This window comes from Benincasa hispida, chromosome 2 (genome assembly GCF_027475165.1).
Source record: "Benincasa hispida cultivar pf3 chromosome 2, pf3_genome.v1.1, whole genome shotgun sequence".
Taxonomy (NCBI): Eukaryota; Viridiplantae; Streptophyta; class Magnoliopsida; order Cucurbitales; family Cucurbitaceae; genus Benincasa; species Benincasa hispida.
Genome location: NC_143479.1, coordinates 16,473,631 through 16,487,565, shown reverse-complemented (window position 1 = coordinate 16,487,565; position 13,935 = coordinate 16,473,631). Strand labels below are relative to the sequence as shown.

Genomic DNA, 13,935 nt, shown 5'->3' with positions numbered 1-13,935 from the left:
GGGTGAATGACTGAACAGCGGCATATATAAAGTAAGGCTATCAAAAGCCTGAAGCCATGAGTTTATGGGTATCATAATAAGGAAGAAATGATTGGTTTAATAGTGAGGACCACAAAATTCCTCTATACGCTTCAATACATTTTAATTTCAGAATTCAAATTATGTATATAGGGAACTATAATGTTGTCTAGTTGACATTATAATAGGCGTGAATGAAATATATTGGCCTATAATCATCAATCTTCCCCAACATAGAAGTTCCCCGAGGCCACTTTTTGGACAATACAAATCAAACATCTTTGAAAACTATTGTAATGGAATGGAGAAGCCTTCCTCAATACTACTTCACTCGGCTATTAAAGTGAAAGTTCCTTTTGAAAAAGCTAAAGTAATTAGATTATATCGTTGCAATATCCTTTGTTCAAACAAATATTTGTCCTGTTCAGAAATTAGAATCTAGTGAGAAAGAGAGGAAAAGACAAAAAAAAAAAAAAAAAAAAAAAAAAAAAAAAAAAAAAAAAAAAAATTTATTGATTCCTAAATTTTGGGTCTAGATTTTATTTGATTCATAGGTTTCAAATTGTTACACTCTTAATCCTTTAAGTTTTGAGTTTGATTTTAATTTAGTCTCTATTTTACCTTTAAATTTGAGTTTTGTTTTAATTTGCTTCTTAGGTTTCAAAATTTACATTTTTAATATCAATTTTTTTTATTAAATATTTATTTTCAATCTCTAGTGTTAATGTCTTTTGATTAATTTAAAAGGGTTAAAAAGAACTATAATTAATTTTCACTATTTTTTTTATCACTATCAGAATTAATTTTAAAAATTTTCACTTCAAAATTAATTAATAGATCTTAATGCCCTTAAAATGAGTATTCGTGACAAATTGAGGTTAAAAGTGTAAATCTTAAAACCTATAGATCAAAATTGAAACAAAACTCAAATTTTAATGATAAGATTGTTATATTCTAGAACATAATTTAGTAAATTGTATGAAACTCAAAACTTAGTAATTAAAAATGTACCATTTTAAAATTTAGGGACCATATGAAAACCAAATCTAAAACCTAAAAATGTATTTTTTTTTCTCGGAATTTACAATATGGACTTTATTAAATTCAATAAAGTTAGTTTACTTAAATATACATATTAAAAATATATGATGAAGACTATCCACCAAGGCTTTGGAGAGGGGGGGACAACTTGAATAGAACATGCCACTGTACTCTACAATGATGCAAACATGAAAAGAAACATATTTTATGAATTAGAAAAAAGAACATTCGTATTAATATTATTACCTAAATCAAACGATAAATAAAAGAATAATAAATAGAGAAGCCATAACTTGTGTTGGATCGTTTTCAAAGGTGAAGTGCATTTACTAAGAAATACCAAACTCCTAGGAGAAAATTATTGATTTTTAAATGTGAGGAAAAAAAAAACTATAAATCACAAAATTTTAATAAATATGAATATGATTCCATAAGTGATAGTCGGGATTCCCGTGATTCTCATTCATCTCTATATCACCAACTAATTAAACCAAATCTTTTTTTTTTTTTTAAAATAAAATAACTAAAAATAAAAATAAATGCAAAAACTAAAAACTAAAAAATAAAAATAAAAAAGATTGCAAAGAGACCGCACCATCATCAGCCACGCTCCGCCACTGTACACTACCCTCCCTTCGACGTGAAGCATATTTGTATTTTTCATTTTAATTCCAAATTCCCAAATTGACCTTCTTGCGGTACTTGAATGTCACAGCATCAGCAAGGGCAATATGGTAACAAATGAAAATGCAACGGCCAGTCACGTGATATCCACGTGACAAATACGTTAGGCAGTTAACGATGCCGTTACATCTACACTAGCGTGGTTCTTGCAGCTAAGCGCTCGAAGTATCCTCCAAGCCGCCTCGCCAGAGCTCCGGTTGCAGTGAAATTTACCTTTGTTCTCATTCGCCGGAAAAAGTACCGACGAACTTCGGCGGACTTGTCTGCTCTTAATGTCTCTGAGGTCCATCTCCGCCGGGAACTTCACCATTCCGAACATTAACAAGTACCACCGCGGCTTCGACGAGGCTTTTTTGTTCAGTGAATCAGGCTTCAATCCGGTATTGATCGTACAATTACGATCGATTTCAGCCGTAGGAGAGAAAATCGAATTTTTTTGGCGATAGAGCTTGCGGTAATCGAGCGATCGGCTATTCCGCTTGAGATTGAATTTCGCACTGTTGGATCGAGAAACGGAGCTCTGCAATCCGGACAATGACTCGGAGCGTTTCCGAAAGACAGTCTGTTTTCGGTTGATCTCTTCCTTCCAGAAACTCTTCTCGGCGGTACGAGTAGTAAGTGGAGAGTGATCGTTGAGAGGAAGCAATCTGCCGCAGAAGATCAAATCCTCCGCCGGAGAAATCTCGGAGGTGATGAATCCAGCGCTGAAGAATTCGAAGAGATCGAGAGGCTCGGAGGAGGACCTACGTGGATTCTTGCGAAGGCTTTCCGGATGAGTGTGGCCGTCGGATTTTTCTCTGTCAAGCGGCAGATCGGAGAAGGAGAGTGATTCCTCTGATTCGTCGTCTGCATCTTGATCGTGTAGAGAGTTTAGTGGATTGGATTCGGTCGAGTCGTCCATGAACATTCTGTGGAAGGATGAAGATAAAGGAAAAGGGTGTGTTTGGAATTATGCAAATTTGTGACGATGAAAATGATATATAGACGCACAAAATTGAGAAAGAGAGATGATATCAATGATGCCTTTAATTTTTGGATTTTAGTACCAAAATATGAACCTTTTCTTACAAAATTAAAGGGAAAAAAAAAAAATCTTATTTTGGAGTATAAAATATCTCAGGAACACTTTTGTGTTTGGTGAAAATTTAATCAAATGGCGATTTTTATTTTTTATTTTTTAAGAATATAATGTCCTGCTCAACTATAATTGTTTTATGCTTGTGCATTATTTATTTGGGGGGATAATGTTGAGTGTTGCTTCAAGTAAGGCTCAAAGTCTACGAAGAATTGGGAGGCAACTTAGAGAACGCACGTTTCAAAAGGGAGAAAAATCAGAGCCCTAGGTTTTACATTGACCAATCGTATCGTTATATATATACCAATCAGATTGGAAGAACTGAGGTGCACTCAGTCTAGCGCTCGAGTGTCGTAAACAACCCTAACATATATATCATAGACGATTATCAGAGGAAGAGCATTATAAATAGCCTCGATCAACGACTCCAAAGGGGAAGAGTAAGCAATCTTCTATAAGAGTCCTAATCTATACTATATACTAATTTAGGCATCAAAGTGCGGTAAGCTCGGCACCACATTGGTGCAAGAATCTTTCACGCATGTTAGCTTTTAGAGCGAGACCAAATTAGGAGAAATGGACCCACAATGATTATGAACGTGTGCAAGATCCAAGTGCTAAGAGAATATAATTTTGAGTAACTCTATATATGCAAATATTTTCATACTATTGATTATATATATATATATATATATATACACGTCTCGTTTTGATCTTCCAACTTTATAATTTTTATTTTGTATAGGTGACATAACTGCAAATATATATATTAAAATGCACATATGAATATATATTAAAGTTAGCATAAATTAATGAATTAACTGTTTTCAGAAGATAGAATTACAGAAAATATGAATACAGTTTTTAAGATTCAAATGTTAATAGACACGTTAATAAATTTTAAGTTCACAGACTATAACATTTGTTTTAAAGTTCTAGAGATTAAAATGAAATATATTTAAAAATTTCATAATTAGTAAAAAAAGAAAAATAAAACCCTTAAAATAATTAGTTCATTAAATATATAGGCAAGAAATATGAAAATTTCAAATTTAACCGAGTTTAGTGGAAGGATAACACTATTATTATTTTTTTTTAAGCAAACAAAGGATAACATTATTTTTGAAAGTACATACATTTTAGAAAAAGATTATAAATTTTTATAAATAAAGCATTACGTCATTTCTCATTTTGCAAATCTCGTGACAAACAAGAAAAATTATAGATAAATACTCTTCTAGACGAAAATATGATAAGAAGGAAAATTAAATCATTTCAACGGACTTTATTAAAATAGGAAAAGGATTTAAAATTTGAACAAATCCTTCTTTATAAATCATACTGTAAAATATATATATATTTTTGGAAAAGATACATGTTTGTCCCTAATTTCTATTTGGTCCTTACATCTCAAAATATTACACATTTAATCCTTAGGTTTTTTATTTGGTTTCAATTTAATCTTTAGGTTTCAAAATATTGTAATTTTACCCTTAACATTTGAGTTTTGTTTGAATTTGGTCCATAAATTTCAAGATTTTACATTTTTAACTTCAATTTTTCATTAAATACTCACTTTCAAACATTCATGTTAAAATCTAGTTATGAAATATAATTTTAATTTTAATTTTAAAAGTGATGAAAAATAGTGAAACTTAGTTAACTATAATTCATTTAATTATTTTAAATATATTAACAAACGCTATCACTGAAGACAAAAAATGAGTCTTTAGGGAAAAATTAAGATTAAAAATGTAAATTTTGAAATTTAGAGTAAAAATATAAATCTTGAAATCTAGAAACTAAATTCAAACAAAACTCAAATGTCAAAGGTAAAATCGTAATATTTTAAAACCTAAGATCTAAATTGAAATCAAATTCAAAACTTAAAAACTAAAATCTCGTTTGGTAACTATTTGGTTTTTTTTTTTTTTTTTGAAAATTAAGCTTATTTCATCAACATTTCTTACAATGTTTTGCATATTTCTTGAATACAATGGTTGAATTTTTAGCCAAATTCCAAAAATAAAAATAACTTTTTGAAAGTTACTTTTTTTAATTCTCAAATTTTAAGATAACAAAGAAAAAAAATTTAGAAGTGGAAATAGTGTTCATACATTTACTAAAAAAAAGTAAAAAATAAAATAATTATCAAATAAAAATTAGATCAAAAGGTAGGGATCAGGAAAGTATTTTTTTTTTTCTTTTTTAAGAAAAATTCAAAAATGAAAAAGGAAAGGTGAGCATTGGAGGTTACCGAATATTGAAGTTTTGTTTTGTACAAACTTGTCATTTGAGCCAATAAAAAAGTAAAGCCTTCGGTATCGATGGCTTCAGCAAATTTAATTGGAAAAAAAAAAAAAAAGAAAAAAAGTTTCTAGAAGATGAGGGAAGAAAAGGAAACCACTTGCTAGAGGAGACGAAGACCTCAAGTATACATAAATGCATGTTGTAGAATTTTGTGGACATTTTTTCGTGATATTATTTCTTTGACCTTTTCTCAACATTTAATTAAACCTGTTAACACTCATATCTTGCTTACTATTAAAAAATAATATTTGAATGTTATATTTGAAATTTATTTGATCGATTATAAAAATAAAAGATTAAAAAAATCTCTGTAGGTAGTTTTGAAAATGTATGGTAAAATTAAACACAAATAAAATATCAGATTAACGACCTTCTTGGTTGATTTTGATAAAATATTAGAAGTATAGTAGACCCGTATCAGAAAATTTAAGGAAGTTGTGGCCTTCAAGTATTATAAAATAAGTCTATGACTTTGGTTTCAAATTGTTTCCTTTAGAAACACTTTAAGCTCAAGTGTGTTAACTCTATTTAAATTTCTTTTTATATTCTCTAGTTTGAGAGGGGAAAAAAGTGTGAATAGTTAAAAGCTTTGAGAGAGTGGTTTTGTAATGGATTCCGGAGAGATTTTTGTGTTATTATAGTAATTTTTTTCACATAGTGAAATTTTTCTGGTTCGTGATTTTTTTTTCTAGTTTGGAGTTTTTCTATGTTAATTTTTGTGTTTTTAATTTTATTACTTTCTTTTAATTTCTCTGTTATTTTTCAACTTATTCCCTACATTGGTATGATATTGTCTATTTTTGGCATAAGTTTCACGACTTTATTTTTGAAACCACCCAATCTTGTACCAGATAAGTTTCCTTGACAATATCACATCATTATAGAGATAGGTTGAGGATTCCTTATTATTTATTATAAAATATAGTAAAGGTTAAAGAAGAAGATTCGGACAAATGTACCTTATATGAAAGAAGAACCTAAACTTGTATCAAACTTTTAAGTTGGCAGCCCTTGGGCACCAAACACCCTTAGACCAAGTAACTTAAGGTGGACTTGATTAGGCCTTGGGGTCTACTATCCCAAGGCGAACACCAATTAGCACATAAAACAAAATTTTTTTTAATCGATCATCTTTAAGCCACTTAACTTATATAGTTGACAATTGAAAACATACTTATACATTTAATAGAATGTATAAATATAAGTTCAACTTAAGATTAGACGTAAATATTAGCCAGATATTTAAATCTTGTTGGAAAGATTCTCTTCTTGCACGCAATTATCTGCTCGCGTGTATGATGTTTACTATATTTTGTTGCTGACCATAATGAAAAATCTAAGTCTTTGCGGATTGTATTAAATACATCATACGAAATCTGCAAATGAAATTATATTTTAAGATATAATATAATTATATTTTTCAAAGGGAAAAAAAGAATAATATAACTACAAAAATATTAATTGTAATTAAAAAAATAGACTGCTTATGCTTATAGCAACAACCAATAATATGTGGCCACATGTGTCAGTGTCAGAACTCACGATAGAGCCACAAAATAAGAGTAATTAGTCAAACTAAAAGTTGTTGACTGATGAGGTTCAACACATTGATTACACTTATACAAGTGCAGTTAAATGATATTTCTGATAGTAAATAAAAGTGTCGTGTAACCAATCAAGTTTCCTTTCCTTGTAGTTTACATTTGTCACCTAATAATGTCTTTTTTATTTACTTTCTATAAAGTATCCTAAAATTGTTTTTTTAATCTAATTTATGACATTTAATGTGTTGCCTTTTTTTCCCAATTATTTACTTTCTTCAGAAAAGCGAAGTTTGCTATTTTTATCAATTTAAATATTCAGAAACGCTATCTTTGTATACTATCTAGAATATTTGTAGTTTGAAGTTGAAGATAATTTAATCTATAATAATTATTGTTATTTTAATGTAATAGCATTTGCTTTAGACATCTACTTTTCTAGTCAAATCACATCATTATATATAATACTTAGAGTACAACTTTATTTATTCTAAATTTCACTGGTCGTCTCTTGGTTGAAGGATTTGAATCATTCACTTGGAGTTCACTTATAATACAAAATCTCACACTGGTGTAGTGTTATGTCTAACACGCTTTGATGCTTAAATATTAGCCAAAGTGTTGTTGAGCTAAGCATGATAAGATTGCATGATCGGTGGTGGAGGGTGTTCTCCTATTTATATTATACTTCTTGATACTCCTTTGAGATCCACACTCGAAGCTATTGCAGAGTTTGTGTGGGGCGCTCAAGGAAGGTTTGACAACTTGTCAATTGGCTGCTTAAAACTTCATTACCTTTTCTATGTATCAAGAGTTGTCTTGGCTCGTCTGTCATGGTCTATGAGGCATCTGATCCTTTCCCATTTAAGATATGGAAACATGTCAGGCTTCATGACTTAAGTCATGAACTCTATGATAATTGTCCCAATAACAAATTTAATCGGTCAAGATATACATTCACAAAAGTTAATAGCATCTCCTCTTATTTGTTGAAGAAGATTAGCAACATATATATGAAATATATGAAATCTCAATATGGAGAAGTTTTTATGCAAAACAAATGTGATTGGTTTATTATTCATTTTCTTGTAAGATTTCAAAGAATTGAAAATTGACTCTTTTCAGTCAGCTTGGATCAAAGGCATTTTCATAATGTTTACTTGAGCTGAACAAATTCTTAAGGGGCATTTGGGACAATGAATTGGTTATTATAGTCCTATATTATTATAGTTGGATTATAATAGTTTGCATTTGGAGTGCAGATTATTTTAGTTTGGATTATAATAGTATGTGTTTGAGGTGTAAACTATTTTAATTTGAGAAAGAAATAGTAAAAATTGTAGCAAGGAATTAAAAAAATGAATGTAAAATAGTAAAAACTGTAGCATATAATAAATACTATAGCATTGAAATAGTGTTGACTGTAGCTAATTGGAAACTGCAAAAGAGTATTTTCTGTAGTAAGATGTGATTATTATAATCCTAGAATAATCCTTGTCCCAAAGACCTCTTAAGCTCTAATATAGTAACCTGAACCAATAGTGTTTTGCCCAAGTGGCCGTTGGGCGTTTTAACACAAAAACCCGTCATTTTTCTCTCCAAAAGATAATGGAAAAAAAATTGTATGCAAAGAGAATTGAGTCGTTGACGGGACAAAAAAAGGGAGGGAAAAAAGCTTTTTTTTTTTCTTTTTTTTTTTTATTTTTTTTTTGGGTTAAAATTAGTGAATAGAATTTTAGAAGATCTTGAAAAAAGAAGGAAAAAAAAGGAAAATCACCTGTTTTACTATCTTTATATACTGTTGGGCCTACTTCTTGTTGAATGAATATTAAAAGAGCCCAAATGATGAATATTGTGGACCTGCTTACTGATTCAATTCATGAGTCCAAATATTTTGCCCCAAAAGAATTTGGTTTGGTAGAATACTTGGCTATTGTTTGTCCAAAACTTCCAGCTGATGTGCTCCACGTATTTTGCTCCACTAACCCTTGCCTGATGGAAGTGAAAGAAAAATTATTCCGATGGGATGATTTTCAGAATTAATTTCTTTTCTCTCTCTCTCTCTCTCGTTCTCTCTTTCGATATTGCAGAGCTTCTTCTAACCCTAATATTTTCTGTTTGTTTTGTGCGACTGCTTGAGTAAACGATTGGTGTTCAAAAGCATGTAATCTTGTAGAAGAAAGGAGGAAGAAGAGTGCTACACAACGATATACGTGGTTTGGCAAATGATGCCTACATCCACGGGAAGGAGAAGAGATCTTTATTCGAGAGCTAAGTCACAGCTTTTCTTTTTATAGATTTCAAGCTTTCTTGAAGCTATTGTATATTGTATGCTACGAAATTTGTAAATGATGAGTACTTATACTATTTTCTGATACAAGTAGTTACAATAACAATCTGTAAAAAGTTAAAGAAATGTGAATGGTTGTTAAATAAGTTGAATGTTTGAGCTTATTTTCTTCAAATCTCCACCTTAAGCTCAACATGCAAGCTCTTCTCCTTCCAGATTTAATATGTCTTCACCCTTTTTCAGGAAGCCGGAAGCTGATCTGACTAAGATAGTTTGCTAGCTTGAGTTTGGACACAGGTTTGGTAAGCATGTCGGCTACATTTTCGGTGGTATGAACTTTAAGCACCTCGACTTCTCCTTTCTCTATTCTGTCTCTTACAAAATGATATTTAATATCTATGTGTTTGGTCCTTGAATGATACTGAGGATTTTTGATAGGTGAATGGCACTTTGGTTATCACAATAGATCTTTACTACTGTTTGATTAATACCAAAGTCCTTCATCAACCCCTTTAACCACAGTGCTTCTTTTATTGCTTTTATTGCTTTTAACCACAGTGTTGTAGGATAGGTTTGGTCTAGTAGATATCATTAAGTACATTAGACTCCCTACTGCTTGATTGTATGGAAATGATTGCATTTGAGTCAAATGTTCTATGTCTGTTTCTTTTGGTGAGTTTTCTGAGGAAAGTTTAAAATGACTAGCAATAGGTATAGTGACTGGTTTTACATTAGACATATTAAATCTGTTAATTACTTTTTCACAGTAGCTTAATTGGCTAATGGTTAGAGTTTAGGAGGCCCTGTCTCTTTGAATTTCAATCCCAAGGATCTTTTTAGACTGACCCAAATCCTTCATGTCAAATTCTCTCTTTAGGAGATTTTTTACATGAATTCAATCCTCCTTAGATTTCTCTGCTAGTAACATATCATCAACTTAGAGTAGTAGATAGACTTTGCCCTTATAGGTAGATGAATTAATATAAGAACAAATATCATAGGAACTTCTTTGAAATCCAATATTCTCTATGTAATCATTAAACCTTCTGTACCAGCATCTAGGGGATTGTTTAAGACCATATATAGACTTATTTAGGAGACGGTATAGGTCTTCATTTCCTCTTTCTTCAAACCCTTTAGGTTGAACCATATAGATAACCTCATCTAGATTTCCATGAAGGAAAGCAGTCTTAACATCTAGTTTATCTAGTTCAAGATTGTACTAAGCAACTAGAGATAAATGAAGTCTAATAGAGGTTTGTTTTACTACTGGTGAAAAATTTCAGAATAGTCTATGCCTTCCCTCTGTGTAAACCCTTTAGCCACTAGCCTTGCCTTGTACCTAGGTTTTTCTTCTTTGGTAGAACCCTCCTTTAGTTTATATATCCATTTAGAGGATATAGGTTTGCATCCTTTAGGAAGAGGGGCTAGGGTCCAAGTATTATTGACAGTGAGTGATTCCATTTCTTCACACATAGCTTGAATCCAAGACCTAGCATTAGGACAATTTACTACCTCTTCAAAAGTGGCTGGTTCTTGGTCATTAGGAGCTATTGTGGCATTTAGAACTAGGTTCATGTAATTAGTTTCAGTATACCTAGCTGGAGGAATTATCACTCTTCTTTGTCTATCCCTAGCCAAAGAATACTGACTTAGATCAGGTACAACTTCAGTATTCCCAGTATTCACATTTGAGATTTCCTCTTATTCTTCTTCAGTTTCAATAGGAGGGTTATGACTAGTAGAAGAATATTTAGGTGTCTCCACCTCAATCCTAGCAGTACTAGGGCTATTAGGAACTTCATAAGTTATCTTTTCTTTTTGCATAAATATCTCTTTTTCTCTGAAAGTGACATCCTTGCTTATGACAAACCTTTTCTCAATAGGATTCCACATCTTAAAGCCTTTGACACCTTCTGAGAACCCAACAAACATACACTTTACTGCCCTAGACTTTAGTTTCCCCTGATTTTGGTGAATATAACCAACAAATCCAAATACCCTTAGGTTTTTTAGGTTAGGTGGATGTGTGGTCCATTTTTCTTTAGGAGTTAAAAAGTTTAGGGAGGAATGAGGACACTTATTTAAGGTATACAAAGTGTAGCTTACTGCCTCAACCCAATATTTTTCACTAAAGATTGCATCTGAGATAAGACATCTAACCCTTTCCATGACTGTTCTATTTAGTCTTTCAGCTACTCCATTCTGTTGAAGAGTGAATCTAACAGTCCTATGCCTAGTTATTTCTGTTTCTTTATAGAATTTGTTAAACTCTTCACTACAAAATTCCAGTCAATTGTCAGTTTTAGGTATTTAATTTCTTTAGAAGTTTGCTTCTCTATCATGAGTTTCCATTCCTTAAACCTATCAAACACTTGGTCTTTAGTTTTAAGGAAGTAGACCTAACTTTTTCTAGAGAAGTCATCAGTAAAAGAAATTAAATACTTTGAACCACTTAGGCTAGGTGTAGGAGCTGGACCCCATAGGTCAGAGTGTATATCATCTAGGATAGTTTTTGTGGTGTGTTGTGCTTTAGTGAAATTTTGCCTTGTGGCTTTTTCTAAAACACAGTGTTCACAAAAGGTTAGATTTTCTGAGAGACCTTTAGGTAGAATCCCTTGTTTAGATAGAATTTCTATACCTTTAGCACTAATGTGAGATAATCTTTTGTGCCATACATCAGCCTTTATGATCTCATTTGTGGTGGCAACATATGCCCCTGTCATCATTTCAACTCCTTTGACCACAAATATGTCATTTATCTTTTCCTCAACTAATATCACCTTAGAATAATTTAGCACCTCAAGAGTTCCTCCTTTACCCCTATACTCACACCCAATTGCATCAAGCATACCTAAGGAGATTAGATTTCTCTTAAGAAGTGGAACATATCTCACATTCCTAAGGAGTTTAATAGTTCCATCCATAAGTTTCATGGAAACAGAGCCAATGCTTTCTATCCTACAACCTTGGTTATTTCCCATATACACAATTTCTCCTTTAATTTCTTTAAAGGTGTTGAACCAAGGTCTCATTGAGGTCATGTGGTAGATGCATCCAGAATCTAGGACCCAATCATATTTTCCTAGAGGATTTACATGGTTGGATTTGTCTAAAATTAAGGCTAAAGCATCTGAGTAGATAAAGGAGCCTTCTACAACAGATGCTTCGGGCTATTTGCCTTTTGAGTCTTTTTCTTTCTCTTAATTCTTTATTTTTAAGATAAAACAGTCTTTGATTAAATGTCCTTTCTTTTTTCAATACTTACATTTTATTTTCTGTTTAGACTTATTATCATCTTCAGAATTAATTTCTTTTCTCTCTCTCTCTCGTTCTTTCTTTCGATATTGCAGAGCTTCTTCTAACCCTAATATTTTCTGTTTGTTTTGTGCGACTGCTTGAGTAAACGATCGGTGTTCAAAAGCATGCAATCTTGTAGAAGAAATGAGGAAGAAGAGTGCTACACAATGATATACGTGGTTCGGCAAATGATGCCTACATCCACGGGAAGGAGAAGAGATCTTTATTCGAGAGCTAAGTCACAGCTTTTCTTTTTACAGATTTCAAATTTTCTTGAAGTTATTGTATATTGTATGCTATGAAATTTGTAAATGATGAGTGCTTATACTATTTTCTGATACAAGTTATTACAATAGCAAACTGTAAAAAGTTAAAGAAATGTGAATGGTTGTTAAATAAGTTGAATGTTTGAGCTTATTTTCTTCATATACTCTTTTTTTTTTCTTCTTCAACATACCTATGCTTAATAGGTGTGAATTTATGCTATCAATTTTGAGATTTCATGTATTTGTTTCTAAAAAAGTTAGTACTCCAAGGAGTTGATTTACTTTTGACTTTTGACTTTTGAGCATGCTTATTTGTTTTGCTCTTCTTCTTTAAATACATTTGTATGGTGCTAGAACCTTGTTTAGATATGTTTTTACTAGAATTGACCCATATTTGCGCACTCAAGAAGGATTTGGGGCATTCCAAAAACTTGGAGATCCAACGACTCTAGTCTATAAAAGATTGTTTGTTCCTTTTTTTTCTTTATTTTTTTATTTAAAACAATAAAGAATATATAAAGAAACTAATAAGAGAAAATTTAGTTAGTAATACCATTTATTTACATCATTATGAACTCTGCTTTTTGGATTAAGTTAGTTACTTTTACCAAGTCCTCATTTTTTTAGGAAATAAAACAACAACAAACTAGAGAACAACATCCATAGACAACCAAAAACATAACCATTAAGGATAAGAGTATAAAGAATATAAGGCAACCACCTTTCCAACGCCTTCCTTGCAAGAGAGTGTGGCAATAAGTTTTAATGCGGGAAAGTGTGAATGAGTGACCCATCCCCAACATCTCGATCCTCTAGCTTACCGTCCTCAATAAGATAGGCCATCTCTGAAAGGTCAATAGTTGCATTATTTAGAAAAGATTAACCACCTCGAAGCAGTTTGATTTCAAAAAAACCTTCCTAATGGGCGTCAGAATAGATATAAACCCTTGTATAATGGTCATGGCTTCAAGAAACTTAATATTGGAACATCTAGGGATAAACTTCATTCTAGCAAGATGCACATGACCTAGGTGATCATAGAGCATCCAACCCAATCCATCCACCCAACTGATGATCAAAGCGCCCCAAGAAGCATCAGTATTAGCTTCTAAGCATCGGGGGGAGAGGATTCCAAGCAGCAGGAACCAAAAGATGACAAGATAACTCTCCATGAAATCCTTATCATTAACGACCAAGCTAAAGGTAACTGAAACATCTAGATACCTAGTCGTATTAGCAATGATGACCTCACAATCTGCATCTAAACCCTAAAATAGGTTTGCGTATCTAGCCTCCAAATCAACCAAGCAAGTCTATTTGGAGACAGCAAAATCGAAATTTCCATCCTCTAAAATTGGCCTATAAAAATGAACATAGAGCAAAATTTTTCTTATGCTTCGTTTGATGTTA

General features: G+C 31.8%; 1 protein-coding gene across 2 annotated transcripts; it reads right to left on the bottom strand.

The window, feature by feature from the left end:
- LOC120071507 (uncharacterized) lies at positions 1–2,764 on the bottom strand. Of its 2 annotated transcripts, none has more exons than XM_039023830.2 (2): positions 1,655–2,764; positions 1–438 (listed from the first exon to the last, which is right to left on the bottom strand). In XM_039023830.2, the coding sequence occupies exon 1, from the start codon at positions 2,648–2,650 to the stop codon at positions 1,847–1,849; it is 804 nt and encodes a 267-aa protein (XP_038879758.1). In that variant the 5' UTR covers positions 2,651–2,764; the 3' UTR covers positions 1–438; positions 1,655–1,846. The 2 variants fall into 2 exon arrangements, with proteins under 2 accessions (XP_038879758.1, XP_038879756.1); XM_039023828.2 differs by lacking the exon at positions 1–438 and adding an exon at positions 1,053–1,231 and having other exon boundaries at positions 1,655–2,748.
- Positions 2,765–13,935: the final 11,171 nt, after the last annotated feature.

What these genes read in the sequence shown, in the direction of transcription:
- LOC120071507 (XM_039023830.2), bottom strand. Translation starts at nt 2,650, where the DNA reads ATGTTCATGGACGACTCGACCGAATCCAATCCACTAAACTCTCTACAC.